General features: G+C 36.4%; 2 protein-coding genes across 2 annotated transcripts; one reads left to right on the forward strand and one right to left on the reverse strand.

Annotated features, from left to right (window-relative positions):
- Positions 1-3,262: 3,262 nt before the first annotated feature.
- On the forward strand, positions 3,263-6,678 carry LOC127627823 (peroxiredoxin-5, mitochondrial-like). Its single transcript, XM_052104390.1, has 6 exons — positions 3,263-3,424; positions 4,523-4,657; positions 5,376-5,507; positions 5,608-5,646; positions 5,960-6,024; positions 6,272-6,678. The coding sequence occupies exons 1-6, from the start codon at positions 3,332-3,334 to the stop codon at positions 6,375-6,377; spliced, it is 570 nt and encodes a 189-aa protein (XP_051960350.1). The 5' UTR covers positions 3,263-3,331; the 3' UTR covers positions 6,378-6,678.
- Positions 6,679-6,874: 196 nt separating this feature from the next.
- Positions 6,875-20,149, reverse strand: LOC127627965 (nuclear RNA export factor 1-like). Its single transcript, XM_052104593.1, has 21 exons — positions 19,921-20,149; positions 17,799-18,006; positions 17,550-17,715; positions 16,151-16,234; positions 15,759-15,863; positions 15,472-15,552; positions 15,122-15,191; positions 13,587-13,675; positions 13,374-13,481; positions 13,170-13,279; positions 9,718-9,754; positions 9,528-9,599; positions 9,361-9,416; positions 9,161-9,268; positions 8,966-9,024; positions 8,729-8,844; positions 8,601-8,643; positions 8,436-8,508; positions 8,119-8,301; positions 7,162-7,222; positions 6,875-7,048 (listed from the first exon to the last, which is right to left on the reverse strand). Exons 1-21 carry the CDS (start codon positions 19,952-19,954, stop codon positions 7,010-7,012), a joined length of 1,902 nt encoding a protein of 633 aa, XP_051960553.1. The 5' UTR covers positions 19,955-20,149; the 3' UTR covers positions 6,875-7,009.
- Positions 20,150-20,168: the final 19 nt, after the last annotated feature.

Here is a 20,168-nt window from a genome sequence, read left to right on the forward strand (position 1 = left end):
TCCTCTAATGTCTTTAAAACAAATGTCCACTAGATGGAATGCTCATGTATCCATTAGTAAGAGAAAAAACAGTTAATAAACACCATTCATAGGAAATCTCTGGTGCATTCAGTTATTGTCTTGTAGGCAATGCTTGAAAGTGGTGAAAACCTTTCATTAATAGCACTCAGCGATGTATCCATATTATTTGCATAAATATCAGCCTGAGTGACTGGCCATACGACCGCATATACTTTTACCTATATACCGCCCCCTGCGGCTACATTGTATACTACACTGACGTAAAACAATTACGGGGGTTGGTCAGCCAAGAAACAGCGCCACCGTGTGGCCACTTATGACAGACTGTTACCTTGTTTTGAAAATTATTTTAAGCAGGCCTTCATTAAATAGAAAGAGGCTGATCAATTATTTAGTTAGTAATTATATTGTATATTTAATATAATACTATTTTGTAAAAAATTTCTCAACAGGTTATTGTAAATAGCACAATAATAAATAATATATAAATAAATAATAATAATAAAATAGTAGCTGAACAATAGATCAAAACAAGATATGGCGAAGAGACTCATTGATGTGATGTTTCAGAAAGGTTTACCGGACTTTAGAGGATAAGGGGATGTTAGAGGGACCGTTATTAAAACTACAGATACTACAGATTAACAAATAAAAAATAAAAAAAACAATATGACTAAGAAATATGCGATATTCCTATGAAACTATCCCAATCCATTGCTCTCATTATTAGGCTACAGTATTTGTTTTGTATTATACAAACAAACAAACAAAGTGAATGGAAAAGCATTGTTGCATGTCGTGTCTTGCTTCTGTTTTTATTCTTGAGTCATTGTGTTTGCATAATATAACTTAAAAATTAACAAACCATTTGGCATTAAGTTCAAAAAGATTTTTAGATTTTAGTGCAAAAAACACAAATAGAGAAAAACACTTCACAAATAGAAGTTTGTTAGGTTTTGCATTATAATAGATATATTGTTAAATATATATATATATATATATATATATATATATATATATATATATATATATATATATATATATATATAGGCCCCTATATATATATTTTTTATTTTTTTATTTTTTATTTTTTTGGCAAACATAGCAGAATGTGTCCATAGTTAATGTGATGAACTACACCTGTGGTTAATCTACTGGGACACCTGTGTAAACCTAAGGGAATCTGACTTCATACATCCACTAAAAATCACCTTCTCATCAGTAATTGGAAAACCTGGTTTAGAAATGTTTAGCTCTCAGAAAAGGCCAATATCATTTGATGTCGATGCAGCTTGCTTTAATATTTTGTTATAAGCAATGTTATTCAAACTTTCAAAGTGTGACTTAAAGGAACAGTTCACTCAATAACAAAAATTCTCTCATCATTTACTCATCCTCATGCCATGCCAGATGTGTATGACTTTCTTTCTTCTGCAGAACGCAAATTAAGATTTTTTTGAAGAATAACTCAGTTCTGTAGGTCAACACACTGCTGGTGAATGGTGGTCAAAACTGTGAAGCTCCAAAAAACACAAAGTATCCTAAAAGTAATTAATAAGACTCCAGTGGTTTAATCCATGTCTTCTGAAGCAATCCATTTGGATTTGGATGAGAACAGACCAAAATATAACTCTTTTTTCACTGTACATCTTGACAGCAGTGTCCTTGGCCATCATGATCTCAAGCTTGATTACACTTCCGATAGCGCCATCCACCGCTCAGGGCATGCGTCAAGCACTAGGAAGTGTAATTGAGCTTGAAATCATGATTGTGTCTAGCGACTGCAAAGTCAAGGTGTACAGTGAAAAATGAGTACAATTTTGGTCTGTTCTCAACCAGAATCGTTTAGATCGCTTCAGAAGACATGGATTAAACCACTGGAGTCTTTTGGATTACTTTTAGGATGACTTTGTGTTTTTTGGAGCTTTGTGATTTTTTATTTTTTTATTTGTGTCAAAAAAAGTGTTCAAAAGCATCCAAAAACCTTTTGAGGTCACTGTATATCTGTCTTAATGGGGCTAAAAGTAAGCAAGAATAGGCACATCAGACAAAGTCAGACAAGAACAATAATTATATCAGTACAGACAAAAATAAAAAGGGGAATAATGGGTCTAAAGGCTCAGCTTAAGGATCCTTTAGCTTTCATTAGCTTTTTTTCTGTGTGTTAGGATTTTAAACATTTATACATTTTTCTTGAATATTGATTGAGCAACATAATTTGTGTGAAAATAAATAATACCAGAAGGTTGTTTCGATTAAAATTATATATATATATATATATATATATATATATATATATATATATATATATATATATATATATATATATATATATATTTTTTTTTTTTTTTTTTTTTTTGTTTGTTTATTAAGGTGGTGAGGGAGACTTTTACCCCACACTTGAGGTAAAAGGCCCCCAGGGGGGTTGAAATTATATTGTGTAAATAAATTGACAATAGTTATAGTGCAACGTTTTTCATCTTACCCAAATAATTTTTGAGACAACAAGATTTAATATAATACTTATTCAAAATAACCACTCCATAAAAGGGTTCAACATTTTCTATTAGTTTCAAACACATTTGGCATTTCATAACATCTCAAGTATTGTATAAACAAATGAATCTCCACTGTGATTGGATCAATTAAAGTGAGCCCACTTTGAACATTTTCATGACAAATTAATTCTCCACACTTAATAAAAACAATGTGCTTTATGATACGAAAATGATAAATAAGTATTTTGACTAAAAATATATGTGATGATAATATTAGGTATTCTCATGAGCTACATTTGCAACATTTAAAAAAAATCATGAAATATTAAATCAAATTACCTCAAAATCAAACTTTAGACACTGCACGCAATAATCTCATGGTTCAGGAATATTTTGCAGTGTAAAGTGTTTTGGGAGAAAATAAAATCAAAAGCGACTTTGTCCCCGTTGTATCCTAAGCATAAAAAAGGGAGATTTTGGATGATTAAAGTCATGAAAAAATAACGTCATTCAGTCAGACAGTGAGGGAGGAGTCAGTGATTTCAACATGATTTTATTTTATTTATTTTTTTTAGTTTTAACTTGAATAACAATTAGATAGTGCATCAGTTAATTGCGTTGATAATAACAGTGATATTATCCTAATTAAGTTAATAAAGTTAATAATAAAGAGTCGTCGCTTTATCTCATCTTTAGCCTACTGAACGGGTAGGGGAAGGTGGAGGTGGAGGTGGAGGAGGGGGCTGGATGACTGTTTTCCTGCAGGCGCTGTTGTGTTGCTCTCTTGTGCCAGTCTCGGCAGATATAAACCAATGATTTCCTCTACGATGCTTCAGAAGGGCGCCCGTGCCTCCCTCTGCATTAGACTGCTACACTCTACACACATCACTAGCATGCCGATTCAGGTAAGAAAACAATCAAACCATAAATAATCTGACTAAACATGCATTCGTCAGCGCGTGACCTTGACACCTTTTCGCCTAATTCACGGTGTCCTTTAAAATAAAAGCATCACTTCTTGAATAGTGTAGCGGTCATTAATATTTTAATGCTCATATGTCATTAGCACGTATTATTTTTTTTATGTTGGTTGTGATATTACGTGTCTAAAATTAGGAGGCGGATATTTGTTGCGATTTTGTTTTCCTGACTTATAGGCTATTCAAATATGTGTTGTTAGCGATCAGACGTCACACCAGAGTTTATTATTGAGGAAGTAAACTATATGCTGGTAGTCCTGACACCCACACTACATGAAGTCATAGCCTCAAAACCAGCAACCAGAACGCTTCAACTGTAATGAATAAAGCTGTCTATCCAGTTTTGATATTAACGTGTGCGTTGGGGGCCGTTCAGACCGAACGCGCTCTTACATTAAAATAAATAAATAAAGGCTTGACTCAACGCAACGAGTTAAAGTTAATTTTAACCTTTAAAAATGCACTTCTCCTGCGCCAAACAATCAAGAATTAGCGAGGCGTTAAAATGTATTCGACGTGAACGGCCCCTTAACCAATACAACAGCTGACGCGCGTACAGTGAATGTGAGACGTTCATCTTAATGTAAATATATATTTGTAAAAACAACAAAGATAATTTAAGATTACTTGTTTAATATTTATTAACCATTATAATAATTTTGTAAAATGACCAATGACTGTGAGAAAGTAATACGTGCTGTTATTGTTGTTGTACCATAAGATTTACCCAACAACATTAGTAGACTTAAAGCCATAGCACAACTCAGGCATAACAAAATATAAAACTTTACATATGTTGCTGGTGAATGACAGCACATGATCTCTGAAACTGGACACAGCTGACTGGAGCAGTTGCTGTCAACAGAGCCTTTGTGTCTGTGGTTGTGTTGCTGTGGCAATGAATTGTGCTCACCAATAATTGTGCTCACCAATAAATCAATAATTGATTCAGAAATGAAACGGTTTGATTAACTTTTAATCTGTTTTGCTTTGCAATATTTGTGCTGTTTTAATCTCTTTAAGGTTGGTCAACGTCTTCCTGCTGTAGAGGTCCATGAGAAAGACCCAGGAAATAAGCTCTCAATGTCTGACCTCTTTAAGGGCAAAAAAGGAGTGCTGTTTGGCGTTCCAGGGGCATTCACTCCTGGATGTTCAAAGGTACTAACATATGATCCACTGGCATTAACAAAACCTAAACTCAGCCCCTCCCTTAAAGGAACAGTTCACCCAAAAATGAAAATTCTCTCATAATATTCTCACCCTCATGCCATCCCAGACGTGTATGTCTTTATTTTTTTCTGCAGATCACAAACTATGATTTTTTTAAGAGTACCTTGGCTCTGTAGGTGAAAACTTTGAAGCTCCATAAAGGCAGCATGAATGTAATCCTTCAGACTCCATGTTTTCAGAAGCAATCAAATACATTTTGGGTGAGAACAGATCAAAATTATTTTTTAACTGTACATTTTGCAATTGCAGTCTCCTTGGCGATCATGATTTCTAGCTTGATTACGTTTCCTAGTTGTTGAGGCATCCACAGGGGGCTAGATGGTGCTATAGGAAGTGTCATGATTCATGATCATGGATCATGATTGCCAAAGAGACTGCTGTCATGCTATCCATAGAAAAGGGAGTTATATTTTTGTCTATCTCATCCATAATCGACTTTATCACATTAGTGGACATGGATTAAAGCACTAGAGTCGTATGGATAACTTTCATGCTTTTTTTTTATGCTCACAATTCTAGATGTATGTTGTTTATCATAAACATCCAAGTCTGTTAAACTGTTTTAAATCAATGTTTTGAGTGTTCATGTGTTTCTTTTCGTGCAGAAATTCCAGTGCATATTTATAACAATCTCATGTTTTCTCAGACTCATCTCCCAGGGTTTATAGAGATGGCTGCAGATTTGAAGGCCAAAGGTGTGCAGGAGATTGCTTGCATCTCTGTCAATGATGTATTCGTTATGTCTGCCTGGGGCAAGGAGAGTGGAGCAGATGGCAAGGTGGCCAAATACTCTCCCCTTAATTAGCATAATTTTAACTCTTGACATTTGACAGGCAGAATGTTTTATCTATTTAGTCATTTTGATCCATTTAATGTAGGTGCGGATGCTGGCTGACCCCACTGGAGCTTTTACAAAGGTGAGAATTGCTTTAAGCGCCATCATAAGCCTCCCTCGTCATTTATCCAAAGTAAATTTTACAGCTGTTATTGGAGCAATGTCTGTGCAGCATCCTGTGGTTAAGTGTCTTGATCAAGGGCACAATTGTGATGACCATGGCTCAGATTAAATTAGTGACCTTCTGATTACCAGCCCAGAACAAACCGTAGTCATAGTTTCAGCCTCAGACGACACACCCATGGGCTGTTCCCTAACATTTTATACTGGAAAATTATGTAATCTGGCTTTGCGAGACCATTGTCCTCAAGACGGCATGTCCTTATCCTTTTAAGGCAGTGGATCTCTTTCTGGACAATGATCATTTGATGGAGGTGCTTGGGAATTTGAGGTCTCAAAGGTGAGATTATTTTCCTGAATTCTGACAAACATCAAATGTAAAGTTTTGACAGCTACAGTTAAAGCAAAGGTCGATTTCCCTCTAGAATCTAGATGATTAGCCAAATGATAACTAGAAAGAAATGCTGAACAGTACATTAATTTGATCCTTACTCAGATACACTTATATTTTCATTTGGAAGTAAAACGTTCAGTTCTCCTGAATTGTCTGTACAAGAATGGTGCTGATGTAATTTGTATGCATGAAGGTACTCCATGCTAATTGAAGATGGAGTGGTCAAGAAGCTCAACGTGGAGCCTGATGGGACAGGCCTGACCTGCAGCTTGGCCTCAAACTTTCTGGGGGATATTTAAAAACAAATGTAGACTTAACAGTAAGACACACATTTCATAGACCAATTGTCATTCCAAAAACACAGTGTAATGGGAAAAACTCATCAGAGAACAACACTATTACATATGCTGTGATGAATCCATAGTGAGAAACTGACTTGTTTACTTGGGAGCAATAGTTTAGTTCTTCTTATTTTGGTGAGTGAGGTTGGGTGAATTCTGAATGCACTTTTGGTTGTATATCACACAATTCCCTGGCTCTTACTGTTACAAGATTTAACTGTTACAACCTAGCTGTAATAAAGTTTTTGCATACCAATGCATCCAATTGAGTGATTTGGTTTTTTTTTTAGAACCATTTCCGAAGGATTACTTGTCATATAAAGGTAACAAGGTAACAGCTTATTTGCGCTCCTATGATGTAGTTCTGATGTGTTTGGCTTTATTGTAGTTGTTTTTTGTTTGTTTGTTTTTAGAGAGAGAGAGATGTTACACTGAATGTTTTATATTCTCAGCTGCAGCCACAGTAATATACACTTACAAATAATTACATATGTAACATTTATTTTAAAACAAATAGAAGTAATTAACAAGTACTTTATTAGTCACATCTGTAGACATGACAACACAATTAAAACTCAAACAATCATTCTTCATTTTACAAAAGCAACGTCTGGGATTTTCCCGTGGGCCTGTAAATAAAAATAGACATGTATGATGAATAATGCTTTGTTATTCTCTCTAAACTGTCTGCATTAGACAGATTTACTTTTGGAACAATGTTAAAAAGGCAATGCTGGAGTACCTTAAGCCCAGTGAAAATCTGTGCAGCTCGGTCAAAATCCCAATCGTTGTCATGCAGGCACCTGAAACAACAAGAAAGTCTTAATGGTCTGTCCTTAATAGCCCTAAATTCAAAATATGGATTCATGCCAATACACAATTAAGTAATCATTATGCAAATCAACAAACATGAATTTATAAATCAAGCAGTAGATATAACATGTCTTCTACTGTAGTGCATTACAGTTTGAGCAATTTAAGGCTAATTTATACTTCTGCAACAAACCTATGTCACATGCCTGCACTATAGCCTAAAGTGCAACTTTTACTCTATATTTATTTTGTATGTGTGTGATACAGTATTGATTTATTCTACCAAAGAACTTTCCGATCTGCACAATGTCTTGACCGCATGTTTGACAGTATGGTGTAGAGTAAATATATTTGATAAGTTATGAAAACAGGAACACATGCAAATTAAAAAGCACCTGTTAAAAAGTTGGTAAAATTGCCTATATGCATTGAAAAATCCAGCTACTATGCTTTAAAACAACACCCATTTTCTTGTTGTTGGTCAAGTGAGTAGTTATTCATTTGATTTTTTTTTTTTTTCCAGCACAGAGCATCAAAAGTATGCCAAAATATTTATGTATTAAAACACAAGAGCAAGCATACAGTATATGCCATTTTACTTCCATGAGACTGAACCGTTGGGTGAGACATGCCCCCTCTTTCCAAAACCAACACACCAAAGATATCAAAATGAGCTTTGAGATGACATCATTCAAAAATGGTTGTTAAAAATAGCAACAAAATAGTGCCCTCAACTGAAAACTCATGAACAACATGGCATAAAAATGCATTATGCCTCAATAATTCATTACAACTGCAATACAATGATGACGTGCAAAATGATTGACAGAAATGCAAACCATGAGCCTACAGAGTAGGCAAGTATAAAATGGCCTTTAATCCTTACTTTTGAGACCATTCCAGGTTCATGCCAGACTTTAGGGAGAAGGCAGCAAGCATTTCCTGTTGGGGGGCAGACAGAGTGGGTACAGGGCTGCTGGATGGTGTAGGGGCTGGAGCAACAAAAGCCCGCCGAATTTCCTCCGTAGTTGCGTTCCGAACAAACAGCTCATCATTCACAATGCACAAACTGAGGGGTTAAACATAGGTTACAACAAAGACTGATGACATGATCAATGAAGCATCTTTAAAGCCAAAGATATCCCACGTAGTAGTTTAACAACTTTATTGTATGAAACAAGAATTCGGCATTCAAAATCTTACCCTGCATTTCCAGCAGGCACAGCAATAAACACCCGAGAGAAAGCTCTGAATGAATCTCTGGATTTGCCATCCACTTAAAAAGGACAGAAAAAAATAAATAAGGATGTATCTCAAATCACTGATCAGAACCTGAAGATACAGATGTTATGTAAGAGAGGAACTCACCCTCTTTGAAAACTCCACTGACTGTAAATGCCAATAGTGTTGCCTGGAAATAAAGAAACATTAGAAATCACAACAAATCAAAATGTCAAAAGATAAAGCTAGTGAGCTAAACTGAGAGTTTGACTCACTGTGTAGATGTTGACATCCACATTAAAGGATGCAATGTCATGCTGGGTTTTGGGGAGCTCATTGAGGAAAGCCACCACATTTAATCGTGTATGTTTCAGCAAACGATGCCGTGAAGCTGGAAGACAAAACAGCACAACCGTTACACAGAATTCAGAGTTTGCTTTAAACCTCAAAAAACCCACTAAAGTAGTTTGGTCAATATGCTTAATGAATCGTGACATCATAAAATTACTTACTGGGGTCTTTCAGGCGCCTAATATTGCGACTGTCTTTCTGATACTCCCCTAAACTACTCCTGCAAACAAAAAGAGGAAGTCACAAATCAAAAAGAAGGTAACCGGTATTAGTTTATACAGATAAGATGTATAGATCATATCGCCCAATAGGAGTCAACAGCGGTAGAGATAACGAAGGGATAAAATGTACTGTACTTTGAAGGGTTCTGCACGATGTAGGGAATGCTGAGAGAGAAAATAGCTCCATCATGATAGGCATCCAGCAGGGGCTGTCTATCTCCTGAGTCATATACGTTGTAATACCTGTAGGACAGTAACAAGTTCAGATACGTGAGAATTTTGAAATATATCAGTCTCATTCCTGGTGCCCGATATAAATGCTGAAGAATACATACTGTTGCAGGAAGCAAAGGATAATGCTCTTGATGTCCTCTGAACAGAAGTAACTAGGCTGTGGTCAATGTAAAAAAAAGAGGATAAGCTCAGAGTATTAAAGTGTGGGTGTCACATATAGGAAATATGATCAAACTAGTTTCACACTGTGGTTTGAAACTTCAAGCACCTTGCAAGGGGGTAGAACAGCGGGAGCAACCTCTAAGTCAAAACCAATGGGAGGCGGAAGATCGTGTCCATCCTATTGTTTAGACGTTAAACAGACAAAAACAAATTATCTGATGCATAATGAACACTTGTCAATGCGCAAATTACTTCAAATTCTGGTTACACCAAAAGATAAACAGTGTATTTCCTACCAGTTTGAGCAGCTTGGGGAATCGTTCCCGAATGGCACTGTCCAACAATCACAAAGACAGAACACAAGAAAGACAATTAGTACAGTGCACATTTGAGATCATGGATTCATTTTTACTCTGAGACTGTCCCACACAAACACTCATGTACATAGACACAACAATATGTGAGCAGGTCCATTTTAAGTGCAAAACAAATATATTAAATGTGGGCCCATCAGAACAGCCTATGATAAACATTTACTTACAGATGATTATTCATCAGCAGTTTGACAATGTACTGTAATTCATTGAATTTAGCTTTCTACAAACGTTTAAGGTTTTAACCAAATTTACATGTGAAAACCATTTCAAGTAATTAATAAAGTATTTGCATTTGTGAGAATGAAAATCTGGGACATTGAGCCATGGCACCAATGAGCTAATCATAGCCAAAATCCTGTTTCAAATCCCTTCCATCCCCCCAGGAACATGGTACTTACCAATCCTCAATACTTACCACCGGTCCCCCCTTCAGGCCAAAATAGACACATGCAGGCTGGCAAAGTTTGGGGCAAGGAAAGGGGGGTGGTGGGGTGTTGTGAGGGGTTGTAGGTTGTTGAACTCACACTATCACTCAATCAGTATTTTTTGTGCTTTTCGGGAGTGTACTGAATGGAAGGGGAGTTTGGTGATTGAGGCGGGATAAATATGATTTAGTGTGACTAGATGTTCTTGATATAACCAGGCCCTAATACCCTGCAAAAATTCTACAGACTTTTTTTTTTTTAAATGAAGGACATCGGCATAGATACATTTAGATCCACAGTTGTTGGTACGTTGAGTTCTTAAAAACTAAAAGGTAAACTGACATTGCTTGTTCACAGTGCATTTCAATATCTATAAATGAATGCAGCACCAGAGTGATGAAGATGACTATTGCAAGAGGAATACATGATAGTACAGGTAACTAAGATGCGATTGTTTTTTCTCTGACCTGCTTTTACGACTGATTTGTGAATACAATGGGATTAAAACATGAAAAATTCTGGCAGCATTTGGAGCAGGTGCTAAGATTTCAGGGGTCAGTCATAGAGAGAAAGTCAAAGACCAGATATACAGTTAAAGGCCAGACCAGAATAATGTCAAAAAGTACAAAAGTTGAACCCTGAGCCTCTGTACAGAACACAGTCATAAATAAGAATGCAAAGCTTAAAAAGGTGTATTGGTTTTACGGCCTACTTAATTTGGACCCTACTATTAAATGTAAGAATAGCAGGGAAATTATTCACAAGTATAATTAAAGCTTTAATTGAGCCCAGACACCTTTTCATGTTTGTAATTTTATACCAAGTCGGTTTTATTTTGTTTATATCTACATTGAAATTGACATTTGAAACTTGCTTCCTGTGATCCTCCTCCAGTATGATTGGATTTTTTTTTAAGAATTGATGATCTGATGTTTTTCCTCCAAAGTGGTCAAGGACAAGGATCATGAATGTAGTCACAGTGCACACTTTACACTTTGACCAACTATCCTCCATCTCAGAATATAGAAATGGGGAGAGAGAGAATATAACTGCCTTTGCTCTCTGAATATTCATAACATTGTTCACCATGCACCAAAGCTCAATTTCTGAGCAGTGCCTGACAAGGTTTTTCTTAAAACCTTCCCTCTCCTTCTCCACCCATGGTATCTCCTCGTAGACATATAAATTCTTCTCCCCTTGGTTGTGATTTTCATCTCCAACTCACTTGCTGTGGCCAGTTTTGCAGCTGTGCCTGCCTTAGGTTGTCCCGGAGTTAAAAGGTGGGATCTTACCCGTCTTTGGCTAACCAGCCTCTCACTGGCCACTCAGCATCCGTGCTCCAGGTGTTAGACGCAGTGCAGGGTGGGTGGAGAGAGGAGGGTCCCAGCATTTTACAAAGATGGAGTACTTAAAAGTACATGTACTTAAAGTGCATCATTTCCAGGGGTACATTTTTTCTTCTCTGCCAACTTATCCATGGACATTCTGGGAGGTCACATATGTTACAGCTGCTCCCTACATCCATTTTTTATTATATTTCTGTTATACTGGTAATTAGGGTTCAAATATGCTAAAATGTATCTTCTAAAAGGTGTTGATGAGCTGCATTCTGTAAAAAGTGCTACAGGGCCAACAAATGAGTGATTGAATCAAGATGGATAGACGAGAAATGCTGGCAACAATGAGATTAAGCAAAGCAAAAGTTTGAAAAATACAAAGAACAACAAGATAGACAAGTCTTGCTACAACAAATTACTGGAATGCACACACGCAATTCTACACTAATGTGACAGCACAATGGTTAAACGTTTGAAAAAGAACTGTCACGGTGTTATAGGATATTAAGACTTTTGAGACTTAAACCAGGGTTATTACTGACTGGTTGTTCATATGTCGGTGTTTAGTTAAAGATGCTTATTAAATTAGCTTGTGGTATTATTATAAAAAAAAAATTATATATAAAAAATAAAATGTTTATTTTTTACACATATAGTTAGGACGTTGGATTGCATTTGTGCTGCCTCTGTGCCACGTTAAAAAGTCTATGTAAATGCACATTTGCAAGAATTTAGTTTTATCTGTTCTGATGAAATCTGAATTAATCTCATTTAGCAACAGGCTGCTGATAGCAGTAAATGCCATCATAATAGCATTTCATATTTCTTCCTCAAAAAGTACTAAAAGAATCATTAAGGACCCGGAATCGTTAAATACCTTATGATTTCCATCCCTAACCCTATTTAACTTCAAAATAATGTAAAGGAGGGCTTGGGTTCATCCATATAATAGGATTTGATTATATCATGTAAAGTGGGTGTGCTATACCAACAAAGCAAAATATTTAATTAAATCATATTATTGATTGATATTTTCTCCCACCTAGACAGCCTTCAGCAGAAAGGTAATTTCAGAGGCAGAGAAAGTTATTACATTTAGACTAGAGACTGATTACTTTTTCTTTAGAATAATGTGCATTATTCTGACCAGATGCAATTAAGAAATGTTCAATTTTGATTTCATGTGGTCTTTAAATAAATGAAGGATACTAGGACTCTCCTTACTTATCCTTACTCCTGCCTGACCTTTATTGTATAACTCTAGATGAGCTGATGAATTTCAATTCTATGCTCAAAGCACAATGCAGAATTTGGGTGAATTTAGGCACCAGTTACAGATCTAAAAAAATCATACACTTTATTGGTGGACTGGTCAAATCTTTAAAGGGGTATTGAAAACATTGCATCACATTGGTACTCTATCCATTATCTTTAAAAATGCCATTATCACCCCCTCTCAGAAGTCTTGTTTACTCTTATCAAGGTGGGTCTATTGAGGTAAACTACAAGGGGTATGTGTTTGTGCATGTGTACATGAATACATTCATACACACATACTCTGCTATTGTGTCTTGTATTGCACAGATAACAAACTGCAGCGAAGACTGACCTGACATAGTCCGCATGGGTTTTGAAGTGGCCACACAGAGGATTCCCCCCCAATGAAAGATCCACCAGCTTCAGACCCTTCAGTTTATCAAGTTCTCGCTCTGTTTTGAGCTTCAAACATATGAGGACATAACAAAGTAAGTGTTATATTGGAGAAGATTCTAGTGAAATATAAATTAACAGATTTATTTGAGCAAAATCATACCTCATTGTGTGAAAGATTGAGAATCTTCAGGTTGGGAACTTTGTTGACAATATCAGCCAAGTCATCAAGTCTGAACAACCTGTTGTTGCTCAAGTTGAGTGACAACAGCTGTAAATGGGGAACATTTTTAAATTATTTAAATAACGAACTGAGCTTTGAGAGAATTAATGTTTTTGGGGAATCATGTAGGAGTAGAATCTCTTCATTTTGTACCTCAGGAATGTTCTCTTCAATGATTTTGATGACCCCTTGCATGGAGTTCTTTCTATTCAATGTGACCTCAATGTTTTGAGAAACCAAATCTGACAGAAAAGGACAAACATTTGAGCAACAGCCCTTAAAGGAATATTTCACCCACAAATTAATATTCCTTCATTGTTTACTCACCCTCAAGCCACACAAAATGTGTATGACTTTCTATATTCTTCAGAACACAATCAAATATTTTTAGAAGAATATCTCAGCTCTGTTGGTCAATACAATGGAAGTGAATGGTGACCAATACTTTTAAACTCCAAAAAGCACATAAAGGCAGCATAAAAGTAATTCATACAACTCAAGTGGTTTAATCCATGTCTTCTGAAGCAATCCAGTTGTACATATTGCCATTGCAGTCTCTAGGCACGATCATAACTTCAGGCTCAATTACACTTCCTAGTGCTTGCCGCATGCGCAGAGCATGCTAAGAAGTGTAATCTATCTTGACATCATGATCGTCAAGGACACTGCTGATGTCAAGATTTATAGTGGAAGAGAAGTTGTATTTTGGTCTGTTCTCACTCAAAATCGATTGGATCACTTTTGAAGACCGAGATTAAACTACTGTAGACTTTTGCATAACTTTTATGCTGCCTTTGTACTTTTTAGAGCTTCAAAGTTTTGGTAACAATTCACTTGCCTTGTATGGAACTACAGAGCTGAAATAAATAAATTTAAAATCTTCTTAAGCTGCGTACACACTGCCAGCGACATTGCACGAGACAGCGACACCATCCCATTCATTTTCAATGAGAGCACAGCGACTTCCGGCGACACGAGCTGTCGCGCGACCGTTGGCAACAGACGTGGGCGTGTCCAGCGACGCAACAAATCTGAGACAAGTTTAACTTTATTCAAATGAAGAGCGACTTACGGTAGCGACAGCCAATACGAGAGAAGCTCATGTGATCCTTCTCTCTCTCTCAGCTCCTGCAGTAATGGAATATCAGGGGACCCACCCTCTGCAGCAGCTCATCAAACAGGGTCCTGTCAAGCCTGAAGTACTGCTGGAACCCGACTTCATCCATCCGCAGCTCTTGCGCCAGCCGGTGGTGCTCACCGTGCTGACTCCGAGATTGAATGGTTTTGTGGACCCAGACAGACCGGCGTTTGCATTTTCGCCACAGATAAACAGCCGCTATGGCAAAGAGCACGCCTTGTTTCTTGTTCATCTTTGGTCACTGATTCCATTTATATTTAGTCTTTTCCCTCCAAAATGTTTGTTTTTAGCGGCAAGAAAACTGATTCGCAGTCAACAGCAATGGAATGGCATCTGGGAATGTCATTTATAAACCGTTACTAGATCTAACCACCAGCCACTGGCGACCTGCAGCGACAAAGTGTTCTTAAGAATATAGAGAAGTCATACACATCTGGAATGGCAAAGGGTAAGTAAATGAGAGAATTTTCATATTTGGGTGAACAATCCTTTTAACTAATCAAATAGAAGTTGCTGTTTTTGGAGGAAGAAGGGTGTAGGAAAGTTTTACCTGGGTCAACTCTGATGTTGTTTAGATCTAGAGCCTGTTGAGATCCATCAAAGCGCTTTGCCATGCATTGCTAATAAAAAAATAAAAGTAACAGAAAAAAGTACAGAGGACAGTCAGTTATAGTATATTAAATCAGTCATTTCAGAGTAGACACTAACACTGAAACAGTCAAAAACTAGAACAACTGCTCCAAGCATTAAAGAAAATCAAAGGTTTGCTGCATATACGTAGATGAACCCCAGTAAATAAATGGGATTATATTGAATTCACCTGATAAATCTGCATTTGCATGTTCCGGTGACCTCTAGGCTCATATTTCTCTTAGATTACAGTAAGGAATCATCACTCACCTTCAGATGGTCCAGATCTTCAGGCTTCAGATCAACATTAATCAAAGTGGGTGGCGGGCAGCTGTTCATAAGAACTGACACCTACCAATCAAAGAGAATGAGACAAAATTGCACTCACAATCACTAGACATTTGCCCAATCTGCACATACAATTTTCATATTTATTTAAAAATCAGGTCTATATAAATTTAAAAATATTAACATCTTTAGTATATATATGGCTACAGTAGTGCAACTGCTTTTCTGACTTGATGGTAATTCTGGTGTAGTCAAGATGAATATTTTACCTTGTATCCATCTTTGTCTGTTATTTTCCGAGACACTTTAACCAAAGCGTTAGCAGTTGTGGAATCTTCAATGTAAAACTGGGCCCTGTTGCCATCTGTGTGATACTGTGACAGTAAAAAAAAGAGAGGACAAAGACATTTAGCACACTATGGCATAGCGCATGTTACTATGCAAAGCAAATATTAAATTTATACTTATTGAAAAAAATAAAAAATATATATATATATATATATATATATTTATTTTTATTTTTTCACAGAAATGTTTTATGTAAAACAACTCAAGCTCTAGCATGAACACGCAAGCCACTGAGAACAAGCTTCTCATTCACTCATGAAAAAGATCTTTCATTTTGGGGTGAAATAGTGCTTTAACAACAAGAGTTACTTACATGAACTGCATGGAATGGCATGGAACAGAGGTTCTGAAGCGCTGGCAGAAGCCAATTTTTGTCATATTTTTTCCCAAAAGGAATCTAGGGTCAAAAGTACAAATAATTATTCCATTAAGAAAATGTTATAAACATGCTTTAAAAGCCAAAATTTTAACTGCTTAAAGCTGCACTATGTAAGAGTTGTTAATTAAAAATTAACAAATTGTCATTATTGATGGAGTACATAAACAATCAGACAAACAAAACAGTGTCTTACCTTACCCTGATTCTCTAGGTAAGCCCTTAAAACTTATTTGAGCTTTGAGATCGGATTTGGCATGAAATCATGACATTCATCCTTGCATCATTAAGTCATGTCAGTAAAAACAGGAAAGTACCACTGGCTGTCTCATATTCCAGCTGGAGAATCTATGTTCAATTTAGTCAGTCACACAGTTCAGGACAGTATCGTTGCAGTCTAGATGGATGTTTATCGGTTATCTGTTTGGCGAAGTTGTTAACCTGCCATAATGATTCGATTTGTTGTCAGGTAGGGTTGTTGAAGCTTTATTACTTGTCATGCTTGCATAAATCAAACATTACTCATGTGTTATCCACTCGTGAATCATCTACGTTGTCCGGTGAAGTTACTGTGACATGTTTACTAATATTTATGACTTCTGAAATTGACTTCTTGTAATTGTTATATTGCACATTTAAGCATATTATTTTCATGTTTAATAAAGTATATTTTATCCCCATCATTATTAAATCCTCATTTTAGGTTTTTAGTTTACAGCGGTGCATTGCATAGGCATACTATTGTAATATTACGGTTCACTTGCATTATCAACTGAGGCTGTACAATATAATACAGTCTTCTATTGAACTCATATCAGCCATATCACAAGTTTCATCTCTTAAATTGATGTGTAGTACAATACAAACATGAATGTTAGATAAAACACTTGAATAATCATATTAAAATATACCAGTATCTAGTGGTTGTTGAGGAGTCCCCTGTTCTCTATGTAAAAGTGCTATAAGTGTAAATTTATTCATTCAAAATATGTAAATAGGAGTGTTTCTTATCTTCTTCAAAGCAAGTAATATTCCAGTTGAAAATGTTTAATTGTATAACATTATATCAACATGAAAATAGCACATTATGACTCCAGCTTTGATATCTCCCAATAGTGATCACACAAGGCGATGTCCAGGTAAGCTCAAATCATGAGATTCATCCACCAGAAGAGCAGTGCCGAGCCAAAACACAAATTACGTAAAGTGTTGTTCTGCAAAGTGTTGTTCTGCAAAGTGCTTGCAATTTTAAGTTTCAACCACAGATGTCAACAGAGAGCACAAAGTTACGTAGTGCAGCTTTAACTAATTTATTAATTATGTCTAATGTACTAACAGTTATTTTAAACCAATTCTTTTGGTTTCCATCACCACCACCACCGCCACCTCCTCCTCCTCCTCTGGATCCATGACCTCTGTGACCCCGACTATCTCCATTTCCTCCTCGTCCACCCTTACGATTACGATCCTCACGCCGATTCTGTGGCCGCCCATATGGATTACTGTAATAAACATTTTTTTTAATCATCTAAATTCCTGACATGTACCTTAACAATTACTTATAATCATGCAATACAGTGCTTACAATCTACGCTGGGAGTCTTGTGAGCCTTCTGCCATAGTTACATCTCCATCATCATCCTGTAATCTTGACCTGGGACCAGGCCCTCCACCCCCACTGTGACCCCCTCGATGCCTCGGTCTGGACATCTGATCACTGTGCATGGGTGCTCTGAAAGGGCCTCTGCCTTTCCGGTTACGATGCTTTGGTCCTCCAACGCGGTCATCATGCTCTGAAAGACAGCAGGAGACTAGTTAGATGAATTAGTCAAAGGTGTTATAATGTGTCTTTAACAAACAAAGGGCTCATGCTTTAATCCCTAATCAAACCAGTGCTGATGCCATTGCTTGGTCACTAACGGAAACTGAAGGTGTGCTTCTGGCATACTAATAAATACATGTAAGGATTTGATGTTGTATGTGTAGCAGTTTCCCAAATCAAGGACCAGATTCACAAAATGCTGAATGTTCTTAAGAAATTTCTTCTTAACTACCACGGTCTTCTTAATTTGTAACTTTAGTAAAAAGTTACGAATATTATGTATTCCCAATTAATCTTCTTAAGAATGTTCTTTTCTTTTTTCTCAAGAAAAAAAAAACGTAAGCAGCATTCAAATTCTCAAAAATAAATAAATAAATAAATAAATAAATATATATATATATATATATATATATATATATATATATAGTCATAAATAACATCTTAAAGTTAGGATATCCTAAACGTGGTCTTAAATTCTAAAAATGTAATGTACTGAGTTGTTTTAAATGTGATGTGTTCTATCATGTTGAGTCTGAAGTTGCAATGGGCTGTTTACGTAAAAAAATTATTTTAGACCGAAAAACTTTTTTTTTTTTTTTTTACTTTTTGTGTTTAATTATATTTTTATTTTCAGCTTGTAAATCATGTAAATGTTATCAGCAAATTCAAACATGTTGTTTTGAATCTCATTAATGTGGTGACCAATCATGCCATTCAAACGGATGTGCTGCATATAGCGTTCTCTCCGCCATCTTTATAGTGTTCACAGAAACATATTTATAACATTAGAAAGCTGAGACTTTTACATTCCGACGTGATATTATTATCAAGCTTCCTTGCAGTAATTTCCTCAACAAGAGCATACAACTCTTGTCTCCATAAGTTTGTTTCTTTTTCCTATAAATTAAAAGTTATCAAATGGTTACCAGCAAGTCAGTTCTCCTTTGACGGTTAATGTCATTAAACTAACACATCTCACACTAGTGTAGTATAGGTTATGGAAGGTAGAGTGGTGCAGTGTAGGTAACAGTAGGTAGTGTAGTATAGGTTATGGAAGGTAGAGTGGTGCAGTGTAGGTAACAGTAGGTAGTGTAGTATAGGTTATGGAAGGTAGAGTGGTGCAGTGTAGGTAACAGTAGGTAGTGTAGTATAGGTTATGGTAGGTAGAGTGGTGTACGGTAGGTAGGTAGGTAGGGTAAGGAACAGTTAGGCTTAGGTTTGTGGTGTTGTTAGGTATGGGTGAACGCATTTTGACAGCGGACAATGTTACCATCAGATACTGTTTACCCCCATACAGATTTGCTGGGGATAAACAGATTCCGACGGGGAAACGGAGTTCGACACAACATCGGCCTCTGCTCCTGATGCCCCCCGCGTGCCTGTTGGTCACGGAGCACTCCATTCTACTACTTATCAATTGAATACGGTGTAAATGGCAGATAATCTAAATTTGCAACAATACGTTTAAACTCCCCTAACTGATTCTAGATTTCGTGTTCCTTTTATTAAAAACATATTAGAGATGTTGAAAGTGACCAAGCCACACCACTGCAACACGAGGCCTGTTAGTCTGGCTACTAAATTGACTTTTCAGTCTTAAGCTAAATCCCTGAATAAAAAACGAAACGCATTAATAATCATTTGAGAGCACGATTATTTGTCTAAACTAACTGTTCATAAAAACACACAGCACGCACCAACAAAACACAAGCTAGTTTGCTAAATCTTGCTTATGTAAACTACAAATCAACGTTAAGCAACAACAAACCCGAGAGCGAGAAAACGGAATACGAGATGCAATAAAACTGCGAATAAACAATCAAATAACAGTAATGTTAGATTACACAAACTAATGTGAACGAGAATGCTAACAGCTCAAACTCACCATTATAATAGTGCGAGTCGTCTGCTGTCGCCATATTTTAAGAAGCCTATTTAGGCTATTCTGAATAAAAAAAACAGATTTTTCAGTCGTTGATTCCCTCTTTTGAAAATTAATCGAAATCGGAAGAACTTAAGATAAACGTTTCGAAACACTTAGAACCTGGAACACAGATTCTTTGTTAGCAAGGTTTAATGTCTTAATCGGTTACGCGTTAACGCGCGTGCGTTAAGGTTCTTCTTCGAACCCCT

Source organism: Xyrauchen texanus, chromosome 34 (assembly GCF_025860055.1).
Source record: "Xyrauchen texanus isolate HMW12.3.18 chromosome 34, RBS_HiC_50CHRs, whole genome shotgun sequence".
NCBI lineage: Eukaryota > Metazoa > Chordata > Actinopteri > Cypriniformes > Catostomidae > Xyrauchen > Xyrauchen texanus.

Excerpts from the sequence above, each read along its gene's own strand:
- LOC127627823 (XM_052104390.1), top strand. The coding sequence starts at position 3,332 with ATGATTTCCTCTACGATGCTTCAGAAGGGCGCCCGTGCCTCCCTCTGC. Across the intron at positions 4,658-5,375 it reads TCACTCCTGGATGTTCAAAG|ACTCATCTCCCAGGGTTTAT; the intron begins GTACTAACATAT and ends ATGTTTTCTCAG. Across the intron at positions 5,508-5,607 it reads AGAGTGGAGCAGATGGCAAG|GTGCGGATGCTGGCTGACCC; the intron begins GTGGCCAAATAC and ends CATTTAATGTAG.
- LOC127627965 (XM_052104593.1), bottom strand. The coding sequence starts at position 19,954 with ATGGCGACAGCAGACGACTCGCACTATTATAATG. Across the intron at positions 17,716-17,798 it reads CAAGACTCCCAGCGTAGATT|TAATCCATATGGGCGGCCAC; the intron begins GTAAGCACTGTA and ends TGTTTATTACAG. Across the intron at positions 13,280-13,373 it reads TCAATCTTTCACACAATGAG|CTCAAAACAGAGCGAGAACT; the intron begins GTATGATTTTGC and ends ATATGTTTGAAG.